This window comes from Panthera onca, chromosome A1 (assembly GCF_046562875.1).
Source record: "Panthera onca isolate mPanOnc1 chromosome A1, mPanOnc1 haplotype 2, whole genome shotgun sequence".
NCBI classification, from domain to species: domain Eukaryota; kingdom Metazoa; phylum Chordata; class Mammalia; order Carnivora; family Felidae; genus Panthera; species Panthera onca.
In genome coordinates this window covers 170,927,975-170,949,896 of record NC_138339.1, presented here as the reverse complement: position 1 = coordinate 170,949,896, position 21,922 = coordinate 170,927,975, and the positions used below count along the sequence as shown (strand labels likewise).

At 45.8% G+C, this 21,922-nt stretch overlaps 1 protein-coding gene across 1 annotated transcript in view; it reads right to left on the bottom strand.

Moving 5' to 3' along the window:
* Positions 1-21,922, bottom strand: part of SLC15A1 (solute carrier family 15 member 1) — a 59,381-nt gene that overhangs the window by 27,555 nt on the left and 9,904 nt on the right. Inside the window, exons 2-8 of the mRNA XM_078432343.2 lie at positions 14,820-14,836; positions 14,128-14,209; positions 13,885-14,026; positions 12,381-12,500; positions 5,369-5,468; positions 5,102-5,192; positions 194-277 (exon numbers count right to left, since the gene is read on the bottom strand). Coding sequence (XP_078288469.1) covers positions 194-277; positions 5,102-5,192; positions 5,369-5,468; positions 12,381-12,500; positions 13,885-14,026; positions 14,128-14,209; positions 14,820-14,836 — 636 coding nt within the window. The remainder of the gene's footprint in view (positions 1-193; positions 278-5,101; positions 5,193-5,368; positions 5,469-12,380; positions 12,501-13,884; positions 14,027-14,127; positions 14,210-14,819; positions 14,837-21,922) is intronic.

Sequence of the window (21,922 nt, the reverse complement as noted above, 5' to 3'; positions counted from 1 at the left end):
CATTTCCTGTAAACTCTTTTTTGATCTTATTTCCTCTGAAGTAATATGCCAACTCTACTTTGTTGGAATGTTCAGAGCATGGGAATTATTATTACAATTTATTCCATGAAGTTTCAAAAAATTGGTCACAATAATTAATGTGAGGGTCTGACCTGATTATAGGATTGTACTAATTCAACTGATTTCTACTTACTCAGAGCTACAGCCATGAGAGCAGCAGGGACCCCAAATGCCAGTGGGTAGCAAGCTTGTTTACTGTGAATTCCACATTGTTGAACTGGGGAGAAATTATAAGATTAAAATTCATTATATCATTTTTTTATAATCTTATTTTTTAATGTTTATTTATTTTTGAGACAGAGAGAAAGAGCATGATCAGGGGAGAGGCAGAGAGAGAAGGAGACACAGAATCTGAAGCAGGCTCTGGGCTCTGAGCTGTCAGTACAGAGCCTGACGTAGGACTCGAACTCACAAACTGTGAGATCGTGACCTGAGCAGAACTTGGATGCTTAACCAACTGAACTACCCAGGTGCCCCTCATTAAGGCATTTTTAATGCTCATATATGGTTATCATTTTTTAAAAAATCCCTAACTGGTTATTACATATTGTTTTTACTTGATGTTCTAGACTTATCCATTTGCTTTATCAATTTCATTGTCTGCTGAGCCCAGCAGCTTTGTAGTAGAAAGAGCAAGAGACGAACATAGGTTCTAATCTTAGCCCCTAAATAGATGTCTGACACTGGCCAAGCCAAAATCAGTGGGAATCCTTATATGGATTTTCTTGGTGGGAGAGATAAAAGTGACCTGGATACAATAACTTGAAGATAGGGGACCCAGTAAATAAAATCAAAAGTACCCTGGAAAATCAAGATTGTGTGTTCCTGAATTCATGCTATTTAAAAAACAATTAGATGGCCCAGGGCAGGGGTCAACAAAGTTTTCTGTGAAGAGCTGGAAGTAAATATTCTAGGCTTTGTGGACCATTCAGTCTCTGTCCCAACTACTCAACCTTGACTTTGTAAGGTGAAAGCAGTCATAGACAATAGACAAATCGATGGTCTTGTCCAGATTTCTGGATTTGGCCCATCAGCCATAGTTTTCTAACCTCTGACTGCACATCCATTCTAGCTCGGAAATCTTAGGATTGGTGAGGAAAAAAAATTAAGACTCTGGAAGGAGAAGTAGAGATTATTGGACATTCCTTCTTTTTCTTTTTTTAAAAAATGTTTATTTATTTATTTTGAGAGAGAGCATGAGCACGAGTGGGGGAGGAGCAGAGAGAGAGGGAGGGAGAAAATCCCAAGCAGGCTTCATGCTCAGCCTGACATGGGACTCGATCTCATGACCATGAGATCACGACCTGAGCTAATATCAAGAGTTGGACATTTAACCGACTGAGCCACCCAGGGTCTCCTAGAAATTCTTTCAATGAAATGGAGCCTCCAGGAATAATCTGACCGAAAGGGGTTTGACTTTGTCTTTGACTGACTAACCACTTCACAATTCGGTAGAGAAAGAAGTTAACTCGTAGAAAATTGATAGTCACGCAAATGTTTCCTGTTCATAGCTGTCCAAATGATTCTGTTCATGGCAATGCAAACTCACTCTTCCCTCTGGGAAGAGCGTACATCTCTGTTATTCAAATCCTTATTGGAGCTGATTGTAGCAGTGTTCCTCCAGTTTCTTCACTAATTAATCAGTCATATAAAATCTCAGCACATGCTCATTTTATATTTGTGTGAGAGCCAGGATTTTACCTTTAAAATTATCCTTTAACACATTCTGTAATTCAAACATGCATAAGTACATATTCTACTAGAAGCTGGAAGTGGGGGAGGTGAGGGAACATAATGAAAGAATAAAGTATCTTTATTATTATTTTTTTAAGTAGGCTCCATGCCCAATGTGGGGCTTGAACTCACAACCCTGAGGTCAAAAGTCGGATGTTCTATGGACTGAGCCAGCCAGGTGCCCCAAAGCTATTAAATGTTTATACAAAACAAGTTGGAATGGGATTTAAGGGTCATCTTCCAACTACTACTCCAGGCAGAAATACATAAATCCCCACAAAATATTTTCTTTCATCATTGAATCTGATTTGCAGTGTGGACACCACAGGGTTGTTTTGGTCTAATCTGTCCCCGGATAGTCCCTTCAGGTGGGAAATTCACAGACTCTCAGTGGAGTGTCAGCAAACACAAATATCTGAGCGCTCTTGACAGCTGCTGTCTCCTTCTCCTTCCCGGGCAGTTCTTTTAGAAATAGCTAAGGGGTGCCTGGGTGGCTCAGTCAATTAAACATCCAACTTCCGCTCAGGTCATGATCTCACGGTTTGTGGGTTTGAGCCCCGCGTCGGGTCCTGTGCTGACAGCTCAGAGCCTGGAGCCTGCTTCAGATTCTGTGCCTCCCTCTCTCTCTGTCCCGCCCCTGCTTACGCTCTCTCTCTCTCTCTCTCTCTCTCTCTCTTTCTCAAAACTAAATAAACATTTAAAAAATTAAAAAAAAAAACCAACAAGAAATAGTTGAGATGAGAGGAAGGCAAAGAATAAAATGTTGCCACTAAATTCTTCCTAACTCACTGCATATCGCTGGGGAGCACAAATTTGTGCCCAAAGGCACAAATGCCAAGTACGATCCATCCAGGTCTGGTTGCCAAACAGCACCTCTTTCTTGCCTTCTCTCTTACTGTGAGTAAAGACTTTGCATTAGGAACACGACAGGGATGCCCACTGTCACCGCTGCTGTTTAATATAGTGCTGGAAGTTCTAGCATCAGCAATCAGACAACAAAAGGAAATCAAAGGCATCAAAATTGGCAAAGATGAAGTCAAGCTTTCGCTTTTTGCAGATGACATGATATTATACATGGAAAATCCGATAGACTCCACCAAAAGTCTGCTAGAACTGATCCATGAATTCAGCAAAGTTGCAGGATACAAAATCAATGTGCAGAAATCAGTTGCATTCTTATACACTAACAATGAAGCAACAGAAAGACAAATGAAGAAACTGATCCCATTCACAATTGCACCAAGAAGCATAAAATACCTAGGAATAAATCTAACCAAAGATGTAAAAGATCTGTATGCTGAAAACTATAGAAAGCTTATGCAGGTAATTGAAGAAGATATAAAGAAATGGAAAGACATTCCCTGCTCATGGATTGGAAGAATAAATATTGTCAAAATGTCAATACTACCCAAAGCTATCTACACATTCAATGCAATCCCTATCAAAATTGCACCAGCATTCTTCTCGAAACTAGAACAAGCAATCCTAAAATTCATATGGAACCACAAAAGGCCCCGAATAGCCAAAGTAATTTTGAAGAAGAAGACCAAAGCAGGAGGCATCACAATCCCAGACTTTAGCCTCTACTACAAAGCTGTCATCATCAAGACAGCATGGTATTGGCACAAAAACAGACACATAGACCAATGGAATAGAATCGAAACCCCAGAACTAGACCCACAAACGTATGGCCAACTCATCTTTGACAAAGCAGGAAAGAACATCCAATGGAAAAAAGACAGTCTCTTCAACAAATGGTGCTGGGAGAACTGGACAGCAACATGCAGAAGGTTGAAACTAGACCACTTTCTCACACCATTCACAAAAATAAACTCAAAATGGATAAAGGACCTGAATGTGAGACAGGAAACCATCAAAACCTTAGAGGAGAAAGCAGGAAAAGACCTCTCTGACCTCAGCCGTAGCAATCTCTTACTCGACACATCCCCAAAGGCAAGGGAATTAAAAGCAAAAGTGAATTACTGGGACCTTATGAAGATAAAAAGCTTCTGCACAGCAAAGGAAACAACCAACAAAACTAAAAGGCAACCAACGAACAGAATGGGAAAAGATATTTGCAAATGACACATCGGACAAAGGGCTAGTATCCAAAATCTATAAAGAGCTCATCAAACTCCACACCCGAAAAACAAATAACCCAGTGAAGAAATGGGCAGAAAACATGAATAGACACTTCTCTAAAGAAGACATCCGGATGGCCAACAGGCACATGAAAAGATGTTCAACGTCGCTCCTTATCAGGGAAATACAAATCAAAACCACACTCAGATACCACCTCACGCCAGTCAGAGTGGCCAAAATGAAGAAATCAGGAGACTATAGATGCTGGAGAGGATGTGGAGAAACAGGAACCCTCTTGCACTGTTGGTGGGAATGCAAATTGGTGCAGCCGCTCTGGAAAGCAGTGTGGAGGTTCCTCAGAAAATTAAAAATAGACCTACCCTATGACCCAGCAATAGCACTGCTAGGAATTTATCCAAGGGATACAGGAGTACTGATGCATAGGGGCACCTGTACCCCAATGTTTATAGCGGCACTCTCAACAATAGCCAAATTATGGAAAGAGCCTAAATGTCCATCAACTGATGAATGGATAAAGAAATTGTGGTTTATATACACAATGGAATACTACGTGGCAATGAGAAAAAATGAAATATGGCCTTTTGTAGCAACATGGATGGAACTGGAGAGTGTGATGCTAAGTGAAATAAGCCATACAGAGAAAGACAGATACCATATGGTTTCACTCTTATGTGGATCCTGAGAAACGTAACAGAAACCCATGGGGGAGGGGAAGGAAAAAAAAAAAAAAAAAAAAAAAAGAGGTTAGAGTGGGAGAGAGCCAAAGCATTAGAGACTGTTAAAAACTGAGAACAAACTGAGGGTTGATGGGGGGTGGGAGGGAGGGCAGGGTGGGTGATGGGTATTGAGGAGGGCACCTTTTGGGATGAGCACTGGGTGTTGTATGGAAACCAATTTGACAGTAAATTTCATATATTAAAAAAAATTAAAAAAAAAAAAAAAAAAAAAGACTTTGCATTAATAAAAACTTAGAAAAAATGATTGCCATGCTAGGGGTGTTTTAGATTCTTCAGTGGTCTTTGGGATAAGGGAGTCAAATAGGATTAGAGACAACACGAAGCTCATTTTCTGGATTTCGAAGTATCCAACAGCAGAAGCGTAATGGGAGAAAAGAGGGACAAAACGAACAAACAAAACAAGGACTTAAACTTGCCACCTGACTTTCTCCCCATAATTCAAAAAAAGAAAACCGGATATGTCTTACCTCTGAGCATGGGAGTGATGATAGTAGAAAGCAAGCTTCCAGCATTAATGGCCAAATAAAAGATGGAAAAGAATCGGTTTCTTTGTTTTTCCTGTAATTAAAAGGATAAGGTTACAATATGACTTTGGTTATATATCAACTGATCAAATGTGGCTGATGATCGGTCCTTGAAAAGAATCAAATGGAGAACAGACTTGGTGTCCGTGCAATAATTCCTGGATGTTTATATTTGTTTTATGTAGTTTCTGTGAAGGCACGTGATCTCACCTGGCCCTCTTCGAACTGGTCTCCACCAAATGCAGACACACAGGGCTTTATTCCTCCGGTTCCCAGAGCTATCAGGGCCAGGCCAATCATGGACAGTGCCCTAGGGAAAGGAGAGGGGATATTGCAGAAATGTGAGATTCTTCAAAGCAGGAGTCTCTCTGTCCTCTAATTTCCCTCAGAGGACCAGGGACAGTGGTTCTCTTTGGGTTCCTGGGCCCAATTTCCAGTGTAGGGAGGGGAATCCCCATACTAACAATAAACAATTCATGGCCACCGGCTGGGTGTCCTACAATTCAAAGCAATTCTGACACTCTCTACCCAGAGACAGTATCAGATTCCACAGCTCATACTACCCAGCAACAGCACTGCTGGGAATTTATCCAAGGGATACAGGAGTCCTGATGCATAGGGACACATGTACCCCAATGTTTATAGCAGCGCTTTCAACAACAGCCAAATCATGGAAAGAGCCCAAATGTCCATCAAATGATGACTGGATAAAGATGTGGTACATATATACAATGGAGTACTACTGAGCAATGAAAAAGAATGAAGTCTTGCCATCTGCAACTACATGGATGGAACTGGAGGGTATCATGCTGAGTGAAATAAGTCAGTCAGAGAAAAACAGATATCATGTTTTCACTCATAGGTGGAAGTTGAGAAACTTCACGGAAGACCATGGGGGAAGGGAAAGAAAAAAAACATATGGTTACGGAGAGGGAGGAAACCCATAAGAGACTTTTAAAAACAGAGAACAAACTGAGGGTGAAAGAGAGTGAAATGGGTGATGGGCATCGAAGGTGGCACTTGTTGGGATAAGCACTGGGTGTTTTATGTAAGTGATGTATCATGGGAATCTACTCCTGAGGCCAACAGCACACTGTACACACTGTATGTTAGCTAACTTGACAAAAAATAATACTAAAAAAAATAATTTAAAAAAAATTCCACAGGTTAAGGGCTCAGTCCTATAAGACTGCCTTCCCCCCGACTTCAGGCACCACAGGCAAGCCTAGGTTGTCACCTGTGCTTCTGACTGATGAGCTACAAACTGGAAGTTCCAAAGACCATCTCCTTGAACTTCAGATACCAGTCACAATCCCAGGTTGTTGCCTGTACTTCTGACCTACTGGCTATAAATCAGTATAAACGACCTCCTTGTAGGGTTCAATTAACTTGCTGGAGCTGCTCACAGAACTCAGGAAACACTTTACTTACTAGATCACCAATTTATCATAAAAGGATATAACTTGGGAGCACTCAGGTGGAAGAAATGCACAGGACAAAATAGGTGGGAAGGGGCACGGAGCTCCCACGGCCTCTCCAGGGTGCCTCTGTCCCCGTACCTCCCTGTGCCTACCAACCTGGAAGCTCTTCCAACCCTGTCCTTTTGGGTTTTTATGGAGGCTTCCTTACATAGGCATGGTTGATTAAACCATTGGCCGCTGGATATTAACTCAATCTCCAGGCGCTCTCCCCCTCCCTGGAGGTCAGGGGGTGGGAATGAAAGTTCCAACTCTCTAGTCACATAATTGGTTCTTTTGGCAACCAGGCTCCATCCTTAGCCAGGTCCCCAAAGTCACCTCATCAACATAACAAGAGACAGTTCACCACTCTCATCACTTAGGGAATTCCAAGGGTTTTAGGAGTTCTGTTCCCAAAACAGGGAAGATTGAACACGTATTTCTTATTATAAATCACAATCTCACAGTAGTTAAACACAGAGAAGGGACTCAACCTGTTTGAGAAGATAATTCACAGGAATACAGTCTTGATAGCAGAATGAAATTTGAATTCATGGGCCTTAACATTACTATCATAATCTACTATCTTTTGATCCTCTCAAGAGATGCAGAGAAAGCATTTGACAAAATACAGCATCCTTTCTTGATAAAAACCCAAGATCATAAAAGCTATTCACAAAAGATCCACTGCTAATATCATCCTCAACGGGGAAAAACTGAGAGCTTTCCCCCTAAGGTCAGGAACATGACAAGGATGTCCACTCTCACCACTGTTATTCAACATAGTGTTGGAAATCCTAGCCTCAGCATTCAGACAACACAAAGGAATAAAAGGCATCCAAATTCGCAAGGAGGAAGTCAAACTCTCACTCTTTGCAGATGACATGATACTCTATGTGGAAAACCCAAAAGACTCTACAAACTGCTAGAACTGATCCATGAACTCAGCAAAGTCACAGGATATAAGATCAATGCACAGAAATTGGTTGCATTTCTATACACCAATAATGAAGCAGCAGAAGGAAAAATTAAGGAATCTATTCTATTTACAACTGCACCAAAACCCATAAAATACCTAGGAATAGAGTTAACCACAGAGGTGAAAAATCTATACACTGAAAATTATAGAAAGCTTGTGAAATAAACTGAAGACACAAAAAAATGGAAAAACATTCCATGCTCATGGACTGGAAGAACAAATATTGTTAAAATGTTGATTCTGCCCAAAGCAATCTACATATTCAATGCAATCCCTATCAAAATAACACCAGCATTCTTCACAGAGCTAGAACAAACAATCCTAAATTTGTATGGAACAAGAATAAACCCTGAATAGCCAAAGCTATCCTGAAAAAGAAAACCAAAGCTGGAGGTATCACAATTCTGGATTTCAAGCATATTACAAAGCTGTAATCATCAAGACCGTATGGTACTGGCACAAAAAAGACACACAGATCAATGGAACAGAATACAGAACCCATAATACACCCACAAACGTTTGGCCAACTAATCTTTGACAGAGAGGAAAGAATATCCAATGGAAAAAAGATGGGCTCTTCAGCAAATGGTATTGGGAAAACTGGACGGTGACATGCAGAAGAATGAACCTGAACCACTTTCTTATACCAGACACAAAAATAAAGTCAAAATGCATGAAAGACCTAAACATAAGTCTTGAAGCCATCAAAATCCTAGAGGAGAAAACAGGCAACAACCTCTTTGATCTTGGCCGCAGCAACTTCTTACTTGACATGTCTCCAGAGGCAAGGGAAACAAAAGCAAAAATGAACTATTGGGACCTCATCAAGATAAAAAGTTTCTGCACGGTGAAAGAAACAATCAGCAAACCTAAAAGGCAACCAAGGGAATGGGAGAAGATATTTACAAATGACACATCAGATAAAGGGTTAGTATCCAAAATCTATAAAGAACTTATCAAACTCAATCCAAACACCAAATAATCCAGTGAAGAAATGGGCAAAAGACATGAATAGACATTTTTCTAAAGAAGACATCCAGATGGCCAACTGACACATGAAAAAATGTTCAACAAACTCATTAGCAGGGAGATACAAATCAAATCTACAATGAGATACCAGCTCACACCTGTCAGAATGGCTAAAATTAACAACTCAGGAAATGACAGATGTTGGTGAGGATGCAGAGAAAGAGAACACTTTTGCACTGCTGGGGGGGGAATGCAAACTGGTGCAGCCACTCTGGAAAACAGCATGGAGGTTCCTCAAAAAGTTAAAAATAGAACTACCTTGCAACCCAGCAATTACACTACTAAGTATTTATCCAAAGGACATAGGTGTGCTGTTTTGAAGGGGCTCATGCACCCCAATGTTCATAGCAGCACTATCGACAATAGCCAAAGTATAGAAAGAGCCCAAATGTCCATCGACGGATGACTGGATAAAGAAGTCATGGAGTACTCAATCCAAAAGAATGAAATCTTGCCATTTGCAACAATGTGGATGGAGCTAGAGGGTATTATGCTACGTGACATTAGTCAGAGAAAGACAAGTATCATATGACTTCACTCATATGTGGAATTTAAGATACAAAACAGATGAACGTAAGGGAAGAGAAGCAAAAAATAATACGAAAACAGAGAGGGAGACAAACCATAAGAGACTCTTAAATACAGAGAACAAACTGGGGGTTGCTGGAGGGGTTGTGGGGGGGATGGGCTAAATGGGTGAGGGGCATTAAGAAGGGCACTTGTTGGGATGAGCACTGGGTGTTACATGTAAGTGATGAATCACTGCATTCTATTCCTGAAATCATTATTACTCTCTCTGTTAACAAACTTGTATGTATATTTAAAAAACTTAAAGCAACCGCTTGAATACTGGACAAGGATTTATGTATGGAATTCTTTTGTACCTCTTACCGTTTTCAGTAAAAGAATGGGTAGGTAAAATGTGTCTGTGTGCACTGTGTCTAGTACAATCATAATAGAATCATAATAGTCATGAAAAGCCATGGAAAATGACAATTTAAATGCAAAGCAGAGTATCAGGTTATGTGGTATGATCTTAACTTGTTTACAAAGTACAGAAGACTGGAAAGAAGCAGAACGAAAGATTTACTACTATAATCTTTTACAATGATAGAAGAGATTATTTGTAATAATGGAGGGAATTAAGGCTTAGTTACTTTTACTTCCCTTGTATTTTCCAAGTCTATGTATTTTACCTCCTGAATTGAAAAAAAATCTAATGGAACTTACCAACTAATGGAACTTACCAACTCCCATTTTGTAGTTTTGTTAGATTTATAGTAGGTACTACAAATTTCAGGTTTTTAAAAAAATTTTTTTAAGTTTATTTATTTATTTTGAGAGAGAGAGAGAGCATGAGCACATGCACAAGCTGGGGAGGGGCAGAGAGAGAGAGAGAGAGAGAGAGAGAGAGAGAATCCCAAGCAGGCTCCACGTTGTCAGCACAGAGCCCAGTGGGGGGTTTGAACTCACAAACCATGAGATATGACCTGAGCTGAAATCAAGAGTTGGACACTGAACTGACTGAGCTACCCAAGCGCCCCCAAATTTCAAGTTTTATAAGGGTTTATTCCAAATCTTCTTGTTTGCAAATACTACTTTAAAATGCTAACAAACATTTTAGGAAACTATAGATAAAGTCAAGGAAGATACTGCACATTGAAAAATTCCTTTAAAAAATCTGCTCAGGGGCGCCTGGGTGGCTTAGTCGGTTAAGTGTCCGACTTCGGCTCAGGTCATGATCTCACGGTTTGTGAGTTCGAGCCCTGCATCGGGCTCTGTGCTGACAGCTCAGAGCCTGGAGACCATTTCAGATTCTGTGTCTCCCTCTCTCTCTGCCCCTCCCCTGTTCATGCTCTGTCTCTCTCTGTCTCAAAAATAAATAAATGTTAAAAAAAATTTTTTTTTAAATCTGCTCATCTTAGGGCTGCTGGCTGGCTCAGTCACAAGAGTGTGTGACTCTTGATCTCGGGGTTGTGAGCTCAAGCCCCGTGTTGGGTGTAGAGTTTAGTTAAATAAATAAAACTTAAAAAAAATCATGCTCATCTTCTTGAATTAACTGGCTGAAGCACTTTTTTTGTTTGCCTCTTAATAAACTTGTGCTTAGTGCTATCACTCTTTTATTTTTATTTATTTATTTAAATTTTTTTTTTATGTTTAGAGGCACCTGGGGGGCACAATCGGTTGTCTAACTTAGGCTCAGGTCATGATCTAGCGGTTCATGGGTTCAAGCCCCATGTTGGGCTCTGTGCTGACAGCTCAGAGCCTGGAGCCTGCTTCAGATTCTGTGTCTCCCCCTCTCTCTGCCCCTTCCCCACTCGTGCTCTGTCTCTCTCCGTCTCAAAAATAAACAAATATTCAAAAAAAATTTTAATTTTTTTAATATTTATTATTTTTGAGAGAGAGAGAGACAGAGCGTGAGCAGGGGAGGGGCAGAGAGAGGTGGAGACACAGAATCTGAAGCAGGCTCCAGGCTCTGAGCTGTCAGCACAGAGCCTGATGCGGGACTTGAACTCACCAGCAGTGAGATCATGACCCAAGCTCAAGTTGGAAGCTTAACCAACTGAGCCACTCAGGCACCCCCAAACATTTGAAATGACAACAAAACATGGCCGGTTGGATATGATGTACCGGGCCCTCTAGTGAGAGCTGTAGGGATGAACTCCATGAAATACGCTAAGAGACTAAGCTTTCTTGAATACTTACCACTTGCCAGGCCATGCTGTGGGTCCTTTACCCAGATTAAGGCACAAAACTGCCACACGAAGTAGGCAGTTCCTACTGCCTAGGTACAGAGGTTAAGAAACCTAGGCACAGAGGTTAAGAAATGTGCTCAAGATCCCACAACTAGTAAAGGGCATAGCCAGCATTTGAACCAGTTAGCCTGGCTCCAAAGTCCATGTTCTTAATTGATACCATAGAAGAGAAAACTGAGGCCTGGGGAAGGTGAGCTGCCCAGGTCTTACAGCTCCTTTGTGAGTAGCTGGGACTCAGACATTGGAAGTGTGAGCTCCTGACCCGGTCATACAACCACTCCCTTCCACCAGCGCAGTTCTCTGTGGGCACCGAGGGTGTTGCAGCAAGGGACCGGGTCTAAACAGCGATCCGATTGGCTAGCAAACCAGAAACGCAAGAACTGCAGATACCAATTTGAGTTTCCGTGATATTTCCCCAACCCATTCGACACGTTACTCATAGATCAAGGAAAGGAAGCACAAGAACCGGGAACAAAATACATTTTTATAAGGCCAGACTGTAGTGATGGGAAATTAGTCTCACAGAGGAGCGTTTGTCAACGGCACTTTCCATCAAGAACTCAGAACACAGGGCTGCAATAAATATTTCTGAAACTGAATTACTGAAAAATAAGCGGAAGTATGGTACGAGGAGACACCCAAAGGCACAGAGTCTTGAGGAAACCTGGCACGATTAGGGATCAAGGTCTGCGGGAGTTCTGTCCCTGTGAGGAAGATCAAGATTAACACAAGTATTCCGGGCGCTGACCGTGTGTCATGCGACATGTACCCGAGACAGCCAGGCGTCGAGTGAGCAGTGGCTCCAGACAGCTGCTAGGATGGTGACATACATAGACCCAACTCTTAGTCAACTAAAAAGCTTCCTCTAGGCTGATGAGGGAGGAAAGACCTCCTTGCACTTACGGTGAAGTTCAAGGAAAAAAGATGAAAAATTAGAGCGCGGAGTAAGCCACCAGTGGCGGGGGGGTGGGGGTGGGGGAGGGCAGCAGGTGTCAACTCACACATGTGTGGGGAGGTTGTCAGGGATTCCGTCATGGTCGAAGTCTGTGAGGTCATTAATGGAACTGACTGAAATCACCGCCTGTCCGATTGTGTATACGATGGACAGCGACACGATCGTCCTGTGTTGAGAGGGGTTAAGAGAACCTAAGTTAACTGCACGGTAGGAGCCCACTTCCTTCCCTCCCACAGAAAGGCCCCCTGCTTCAAAAGGCAAGACGCCAGCCATTGTGTACTTGTTTTTCAAACTTGAGTACCACTGGGAACTCTTCAAACAACAGAACAAAAAACAAAAACAAGAACTGCTAACTCCTAGAAAGGCAGCCTGCTGGAGAATTTGTTGCCCAGCCTGCACGTGTAAGTCACATCGGCTGGAGCCAGGGGAAGGGGCGGAAGATCGGTTTCATCTCCGAATTACTTGAAAAACTCAGTGTTTCCTTTTACCTAACTGCTGAGTCCGTCTATCTTCAAAAGGAAGAGATACTTATCTTGTGCCTGGTAACAATATTTGGCCAGGAGTGGGCCATTAATTATTTACCAAAAAAATTTTTAATGTTTAATTTTAAGAGAGACAGAGACAGAGTGTGAGTGGGTTGGGGCAGAGACAGAGGGAGACACAGAATCTGAAGCAGGCTCCAGGTTCTGAGCCCCCTACGCAGGGCTCGAACTCACAAACTGCGAGATCATGACCTGAGCCGAAGTTGGATGCTTAACCGACTGAGCCACCCAGGCGCCCCAGTCATTTTTATATTGTATTGAATGTACAGTGAGTTCATTTGTGTTTTCCAAGTTATCTAAGTATTTTACCTCCTGAATTGAAAAAAAGAAAATCACTCCTAGGATTTACCAACTCTCATTTTATGGTTTTGTTAGATTTATAGCAGGTACTACAAATTTCAACTTAAAAACAATTTTTTTAAGTTTATTTATTTTGAGAGAAAGGGAGAGAGAGTGTGCGAGCTGGGGGGGGGGGGGGAGCAGAGAGAGAGAGAGAGAGAGAATCAGTGAATTTGGCCCAGAAGAACCTCCACTTCCTTGCTCATTAAGTTCTGGGGACTTCTCAGTAACCCTCTATTGGGGGCACTCGTGGAGCTGATCCTGTAGAATTGGATGAATGCCCCACATCCTCCCCGCCCAGAGAGCAGTGTGAGCCTTTAGGCAGCCGGCACATACATTAGGGAGCTTCTTTGTTCTCTAGACCTTAACTCTGCGACTCACACGTGATTAATGATAGACAGTATCCCTGCTACTATTTCAAGAGGAGACAGAGATGTCACCACTGTTTGGAGGAAGGAAAGAACCTACCAGTGCTACCTGCATTCACACTGCCAAACGCCAGGCATGGTGCTAGACCCGGGATACAATCTGAGCAGAAACAGCGCCTGACACGCTCTCCTAAGAGTTTTATGGGCCTTGATTCCTTGTTCCCACCGTCCGTCATCCCAAACCACAAAGCTGCAATTACTTCTTGGCTTGTTTCTTAACAAGGAAGCTGCAAATACTCACTTGAACTTTCCCAGCCAGGAGTCCGCGATCAGCGCGCCAAGGATGGGCGTCAGGTAGCACAGAGCCACAAACGTGTGGTAGATGGCCGTGGACAGATTATCGTCCCATCCGATGAACCGTCTGAAGTACAGAATCAGGAGCGCTTTTTGCAGAGGGCAGGGGACGGGGCAAGAGGGGAGACAAAGTCAGGAGCTGTGGTAAGTCAGGCTCTTCACTCCGGGGAGGGAGGGTGAGGATGGTTACCTCTCATTCCATAGTAGGAAAATCTTTCACAGAACTCATTGACCACGATGAAGAAGATGCTCAGGGGGTAACCGAAGCAGCCCTGATGAAAACAAACGGTGTGGGATTGAAACACGCCCCCCACTGGCCCGTGTTCACGAGTGAGCGCTAACAGCATGGAAAGTAGCTGATGCACATTTAGCAACTTGTCAGTGACTGTCCAGAGGTGGAATCAAGAATTTAAAAAATATTTCACCCCTTGCACTCCACACAGAGACAACAGTGAAATAATGCATCTGGTTTTATTGTTATTTTGAGAAAAACGAGACACACCATGTCCTAAAGAAAAAACTCAGGATTGTCCCCGCACCAATGACATGAGTATATAATAGCAATTAAAAAAATTTTTTTTAAATGTTTATTCATTTTTGAGAGACAGAGAGAGACACAGCATGAGCAGGAGAGGGGCAGAGAGAGAGACACACAGAATCCAAAGCAGGCTCCAGGCTCTGAGCTGTCAGCACAGAGCTCGACGCAGGGCTTGAACCCACGAACCGTGGGATCACGACCTGAGCCGAAGTCAGACGCTTATCCGACTGAGCCAACCAGGTGCCCCTGTGACGGGCATTTTTAAGCGAAGGAAGGACAGCTGTGAACATTTAGGAGCATATCAGACAAAACAAAGCTCTGTAGAGAAGGAAAAAAACACTCACCTGTGATCTGGACATTCCTGAAAGAAAAACAAAATGCCACTATTAAAGTCAAGTAATGAAAACACTTCGTGCAGAGTCTCAACTCAGACCCTCTGACTTTTCGGGGAGGTCAGATGTGCTGTCCAGACAGCTCCAGCCTTCTCTGGGAGCGGGACCTGGCATCAGATTTTCTTTTAATTAGCTCCTCAGGCAGTTTCATTGTGGTCAGAATTGAGAGTCAGAGGCTTCGAGAATAGCGCCAAGACCATTTCCTCCTGAAAACACTTCAAAGGCTGCCCATCGCCCACAGGGTGAAGACCAAACATTTCCGCTTGTCCTTTACTATCTCACGAGGTCAGTGGGGTTGGGTGAGGATTAAATAGTGGGAATGTGAAATGCTTCAGGGTGTCTAACACAGTGAGGACTCAGCCACCATTCCCGTTACCTGTTCCCGCCTCTCTTCCAGCCCCTTCCGCATGCACGGGGCGGGGCTCGCATGACACCCAGCTACCCGTTTGCTGAGCACATTGGGCGCCCACTCAAAGACGGTAACGCACGAGACAGTGACTCCAGGAACGGCCCCTGCCCCTTCCTACACCTGTTGTAACTCTTGCCACGACACGACCCGCACTAGCCCCCTCTGCCTCCCGATTCTCCCAGAGTGCAATACCAGTTTGTATTTCTGCCTCCCCTCCAGGGGTGTCCACCTCCCCATCCCCAGCATCTTTCCCAGGACCTACCACATTGCGGGGCCTTATTGTCAGAAGAAGGAATTAGAAGAGCAGGAAGAAAAAAAGGTGAGAATCCAAGTAAGCCAGTGCAAACCAAGGGCCGTTGACTCGACTTTCTAGATCTTAGGCGAACCCTTCATGCCCTGCGCTGGCCTCCCCTGAATTTTGAGGAGAGCTGACCCATACCCGGGTTCGAGTCTTCACGCCGTGTGGCACCGCTCCCTGCACCTACGCACGGCCCGTTCTTATCTGTGTCTGTCACATGCGGGGCCTCTCTCCATGGGGAATCATCCCTCCCCCTCCCTGGCTTCCACTGACCGCATCTTAGAGTCCTTTGTTTTCAGGGGCCCGCGAGCACCCCCCCCACACCTCTATTCTGAATCTGTGACCCCACAAATGGTCCTCAAACTTCAGTGTGCCTCAGAATCGACCTCCTCGGGAGAACAGGTCGCCGAGCCCCATGCCCACAGCTGCTGACTCTGGGGCGGCCCCCTGAGCCTGCATTTCTCACAAGTCCCAAGCTGATGTCCCCGCCGGTTCAGGGACATCCCCGTGAGAACCACCCGCAGGCTGTGATGTCCAGTTGCCGGACTGATCTGCATGAGTAGTTCTGATCACCTTGCTGGCCCCGAGCTCCGCAGAGACACTCCGTGCCTGCTGTCCCATCACAGACGCTGGCCCTGCTGCCTCGGATTTTCATTCTGTGCAAGCCCCGAGCCCCAGCCCACAATAAACAAAACCGCAGCCCTGCCTGAGGAACTCCGCTCTTGGCCCAGACCCATGCGGTGGTCGAGACCCCCCTCCTTCATGGGCGGGGGCCTCGCTTCCTGATTCTGGTCACGCTGTGCTGTGGGTGTTGGCACTTCCCCAACCACGCGCCAGACGGTCTCACTGTCGCCCACTTAGGATCAGGGGTGCTATTTCAATCCTTGTCCTAATGCGGGAAATGACCTGTGCTGGCCTCACAGGGGTCCGGTCCCAACTCCTGCCATCTGTAAAGTTCTGGAAGGACATTGTTCCACAAATAGCCTGATTTTCTCCCCAGTTAGACTTGCTGGTGGGAAGGGGCTGCTTTGAGGGGCAGAACGTGGGCATGGGGGGGCAGACGTGTGATTGAACCTCGCACCTATTGCTTTCCAGCTGTGACCGAGGGTGAGCCAGCCTCCCTCCGACAGCCCACCTGTCGGGGCCCCCGCCCAGGTCTGACGCATCATTCAGGGAAGATGCTGCTGCCTCCCACAGGGTGGGAATCAAATGTTTGTTGATCGAACAAGTGCTCCCAAGCCGCGGTCGTAGCCATCACCAAGTCCAGTGTTTGGATCCCAGCCCTGCCCCTCATTAGTTCCACCTGCCCGTCCAGGTTCTAACCTCCTTCTGCCAGAGATGCTGCCCTGTGCGCGCTTCATCAGTCTCTCCCGGGTTCCCGACCCCCCACGTGGCTTGGCCAATGGGAAGCCTGGGCAGGAGACCAGAGGGTCATGGTGTTCCTCTCCCTGCCTCCTTCCCCATATGTCACCTCAGACTGCTCCATCCTCAGGGGACAGTGGAGACTCCTCCGAAGGAGGCCCTCCCCACACAACTCTCCTCCCAGGTTCTGGTCAGTTTTATACCACTTCCCATGGGGGAGACAACTGAAGTCATTACTCCGGGTACCTGCACTGTCATTTATGCCTCCCTGCCTCCCCCCGCTTTTTTTTTTAATTTAAAAAATAAGTTTATTTAGGGGCGCCTGGGTGGCTCAGTTAGTTAAATGTCCGACTTCGGCTTAAGTCATGATCTCACGGTTTGTGGGTTCGAGCCCCGTGTCGGGCTCTGTGCTGACAGCTCAGAGCCTGGAGCCTGCTTCTGATTCTGTGTCTCCCTCTCTCTCTGCGCCTCTCTTACTCACACTCTCTCTCTGTCTCTGAAAAATGAATAAACCTTAAAAATTTTTTTAAATAAGTTTATTTATTTATTTTCAGGGAGAGAAAGAGGGAGGGTGGGGAAGGGGCAGAGGGGAGAGAGAATCCCAAGCTAGCTCCACACTGTCAGTGCAGAGCCTGATGCAGGGCTCAAACTCATGAACCAGAGATCATGACCTAAGCCAAAATCAAGAGTCCGAGGCTCAACCAACTGAGCCACCCAGGCGCCCTGACCCACCTTTTCTTTTTTTTTTTTTTAATGTTTATTTATTTTTGAGAGAGAGAGAGCATGTGTGGGGTAGAGGCAGACAGAGAGGGAGACACAGAATCCAAAGCAGACTTCAGGCTCTGAGCTGTCAGCACAGAGCCCGACTCGGGGCTTGAACTCACAGACCGTGAGATCATGACCTGAGCCGAGGTCGGACACTTAACCAACTGAGCCACCCAGGCGCCCCTGGCTCTGTCCTGTTCTAAACGGTGTGTTGTGTTTGAATAATTGCTTCTATTCCAAGTATGCCTTCTGTGTCCAGATGGGACCCTGCCTGATGTAGCCCACACACCAGCTTTCATCACCAGACTGGGGACAGCCACTCTCCAGTGAAATACAAAACCCACTCAGGAACACATGCTTTTGGAGAACACACAAGCAGGCCTGTTTGCAGTATTCGAAGCCCTGTTTCACTGCAGTGGTGCCCTGCCTTCTAGAAGAAACAGCAGGACCAAATGATGCTCTGCCTACTTATCCTTCAGATAAAGTGCTCTTACTACTGTCTCCCAAAGACCCAGCAAAGCGAGCTGAGTGCCAGCTGCACAGGGCTCAGGCTGGTCCTTGCACCAGGCCTTTACTGAAAAGCAGGAGGGAGGTATGAAAACCCAGACCCAATGGGATGGCCTGGAGCTTCACTGCAGTAGTTCCTGCCGCATGTTTCTCAGGACTTGGGTTTGCAAGGAAAGATTTCATCTGGCTGAGGTAGCACCTATAATTTCTGTTGCAAAATACTGTTTAGTGCTTATTGTATACCAGCTAACAATGGTAAAGATTTTGTTTACTTGGAACATAGACAGGGTTCCAGAAACGAGAGCTTAGATCTTGTTCTAACAACCATCACACTCAGAACTACATTGTGGAAAATGAAATTCCTAAGCTCACTCAGGTAAAAATCTGAGATTTAGTACCCAGTCATCACCCAGGAAGTTTGTTATTTTCCGAAAAGTGTGCGTTCCAAAAAGCCACTTCTATTACTGAGGGGCAGAGGTTGCTAACCTCCTCTGTTACTGAATTCAGAGCTATTTGCTGGTTGTGTACTGCAGTTAGCATTTCTTTTTTTTTTTTTTTTTAACTAAGTTTATTCATTTTTGAGAGAGACAGAGAGAGAGTGCAAGCAGGGGAGGGGCAGAGAGAGAGAGGGAGACACAGAATCTGAAGCAGGCTCCAGGCTCTGAGCTGTCAGCACAGAGCCCAACGTGGGGCTCGAACTCACAAATCGTGAGATCATGACCTGAGCTGAGATCAAGAGTCAGATGCTTAACCGACTGAGCCACCCAGGCGCCCCAAAGTGTTCTTTTTTAAATAATTTTTTCCCCTAAGCTACATTTTCTACTTGGGGCTTAGGAGTCCTATTCCATGCCTTTTAAATGGGATCTGGCAGGATCTGCCTTGGCTCTGGTGCCTTCTGCGGGTTACTCTCCGTTAGCCGTCTGTAAAGTGAGGATGCTGCCTTCCAGAGCTGCTACAAGGAATCAGGTGGTCTGAAAATGGTTTCATAAACCAGGAGGAAGACGAGTTAAGTTGAACATTGGGTTCTTTTAGGTGGAAAGGCAGGCCTTGGGGGCAGGAGATTAAGCCTCTGCTTGGGGACATCCTTCCTGATCATGTGGCTTTAAAGATTCAAAGCACTTAACCTTTGGACCGCCATTCCTTCACCTAAAGATGCTAACACCTCTTTGCAAGTTGGTTGATAAGATCAGATCTACAGGAATTGCTACAGAACTTGCTACTCACTGCAGCCCATGATGACAGCTGAGTAGTGCAGATAAATGTTTGGAACGGAATGACTTAAGATTGAAATACGGGCAAGAATTTGCGATGGGGGCCCCTGGCAGGGCTGAGAGGGGCCCTCAAAGGAAGAGGCGGTTCCATCCAGGGTTGCTCACGCTGACCAAAAGAAGAGGGTCCCTATGACATCGGCCTGGGAAATTAGGCCATAGGAATGAAAAAGTTGTGGACAGGCGGAAGTCAGTCTTCTTAGACACAGCCACAGCGGCAAGCACTGATTTTCAATTAAGCTGCTTTTCAAACGGGCAGCACTATAGTGTCCTGCATGCATGTGGCTGCAGAGCTTTAAGGATCGTGTTTCATTCTCTATTGCAGTGGTTCTCAATGTGTGGTCTCTGTCCCAGAAGCAGCGGCACCTGGGAACTCATCAAAGGGGCTCCTGGGTGGCTCAAGTCGGTTAAGCGTCCGACTTCAGCTCAGGTCATGATCTCGCCGTCCGTGAGTTTGAGCCCCACGTCAGGCTCTGTGCTGACAGCTCAGAGCTGTCTGTCTCTCGAAAATGAATAAATGTGTAAAAACATGTTTTTAAAAATGCACACTCTCAGGTCCATCCCAGACCTACCTAATCGGCAGCTCCCAGGGTAAGGCCCAGCTGTCTTCAGGCTCTCGAGCCCTCCTGGGAGCCCCTGGCCACTGCAGTGGTGCTGAGGAGCAGGCAAGAAAGGGGTCTGGCGAGAGGGTGTGCATCCCACGTGGCGGCTCCGGGCCAGGTGATCAGCTCCTCTGATGCGATTCTGGCTGCGCTCATTGTTCACCGGGATGACGGTGACAAGCGGATGCCCTGTCTCACCTTCCCCGTCTCCCATCCACCCAACCGGACCTGAGCTTCCCCACATGGAGCAAATCAGGACGGCTCCCCAACCTGGCTGGCTCCCGGCTCCCTGCTCCCTGCAAGGTCAGACCCGCTGCTCAGCACAGCGTTCCAAGATCCCCCCAGGATCTGACTCTCCCCCCTCCCCCCCACCGTCAGGCCACGACTTCTGATTCCTACACCAGGCTCCTTCAGAGCTCCCCGAGCCAGTAGGGCACTTAGCGTCTCATCTCTCCCCTTGGCCTCCAAGGTATTCTCTGCCCCTAGTACATTTCTTTAGTCTTTTTATGACTGTGCTCACAGAGCGAGTTGTTCTGACTTCTGAAAATGTTACAGAGCCTCACATGTCATATGATCCCCCTTCCCCCATTTTTGGTGAGGAAATAAAGGGTATGCCACTTCAAAAAGAGCCACACAGAATACGCACCCAGCAAAACAGGGGTTGGCCTGAGGCGAGGGGGCAGGGGACATGGGAGGAGGGGAAGGGGCCTGAGCACCTTGGGGCACAATTGGTTTTTTTTTTTTTTTCAAAAACTGATCAACTTAAGAAGTGAGAAGCACCTCTTGTTTTCTTTTCTTAAGTTTATTTATTTTGAGAGAGAGAGAGAGAGAGAGAAGAGAGCAGGGAAGGGGCAGAGAGAGAGAATCCCAAGCAGGCTCTGTGCTGCCAGCACGGAGCCCAATGCAGGGCCAGAACTCATGCACCGGGGGATCTTGACCTGAGCTGAAATCAGCACCTGGTTTTCTTAAGTGGGCTACTCCACTTTCTTAAGTGGGACCGTCGATGTTAGGTGAGCTGTAGAACAAGTTTTGCACCTGTAATCCAGGCCCCAGTTTCTGGAGTGGCTCTTCTGGAGCTGTCTCTTGCCCAACTTGATGACTATTTTTCTTACTTGGGGGTTTCGCCACATTTTCCACCCTCGGGGCCCCTGCTGGTGCCTAAGGCACATCTGTGCGCATCAGAGAATTGTGATCATTCAGGCCGGATGCTGCCCGGGGAGGCACGGCTCGACGAGCGGACAGCGGCTTGGTCCCTGGGCGCATGTACAGCTTGGCCACGGAGCCTGGCTGCATTCCAGCCCCCGGGGGCTCCCTTGCTGGGGCCTTCATGCAGCGGGCAGCTTGCACATCTCCAGCCGGTGCCCTGCCCATCCTTCCACTGCTCTTAAAGAAATAGCCCCTTTCCACAAATACTTCCTTCCCCACTGGGAGGGAATCTGTTTTGCCTTTGACATGTCAGCAAATAGCTACCTAAACAGAATACAGTGGTGTGACTGGCTTTCAAAATGCCAGTTTGATCAAGTTACCCCTGCTCAAAGCAAATGAGTTATCAGTCCTTTGAGGTCCCAGAACACCAATCAGCCTAAGCACGTAAAGCTACTTTAGAAATACAGGGAAACCAGGGCTAATGGGACAGTATAGGTTTTATTAAGTGGCTCTGGCATGGGGCAGGGACCGGCTCGGTCTGGGAGCACTGGGAACACAGCCACAGGGGCCGAAGGCGTGCGCTCAGCTGGTGAGAAGACAGACACAGAGCATAAAATCTCTTAGCTGCAGTGTAGCTCCTTAGCAACGGGGTACCTCACAACCATGTCACCCCTTTGTGTGGGGCAGGGACCATGGGA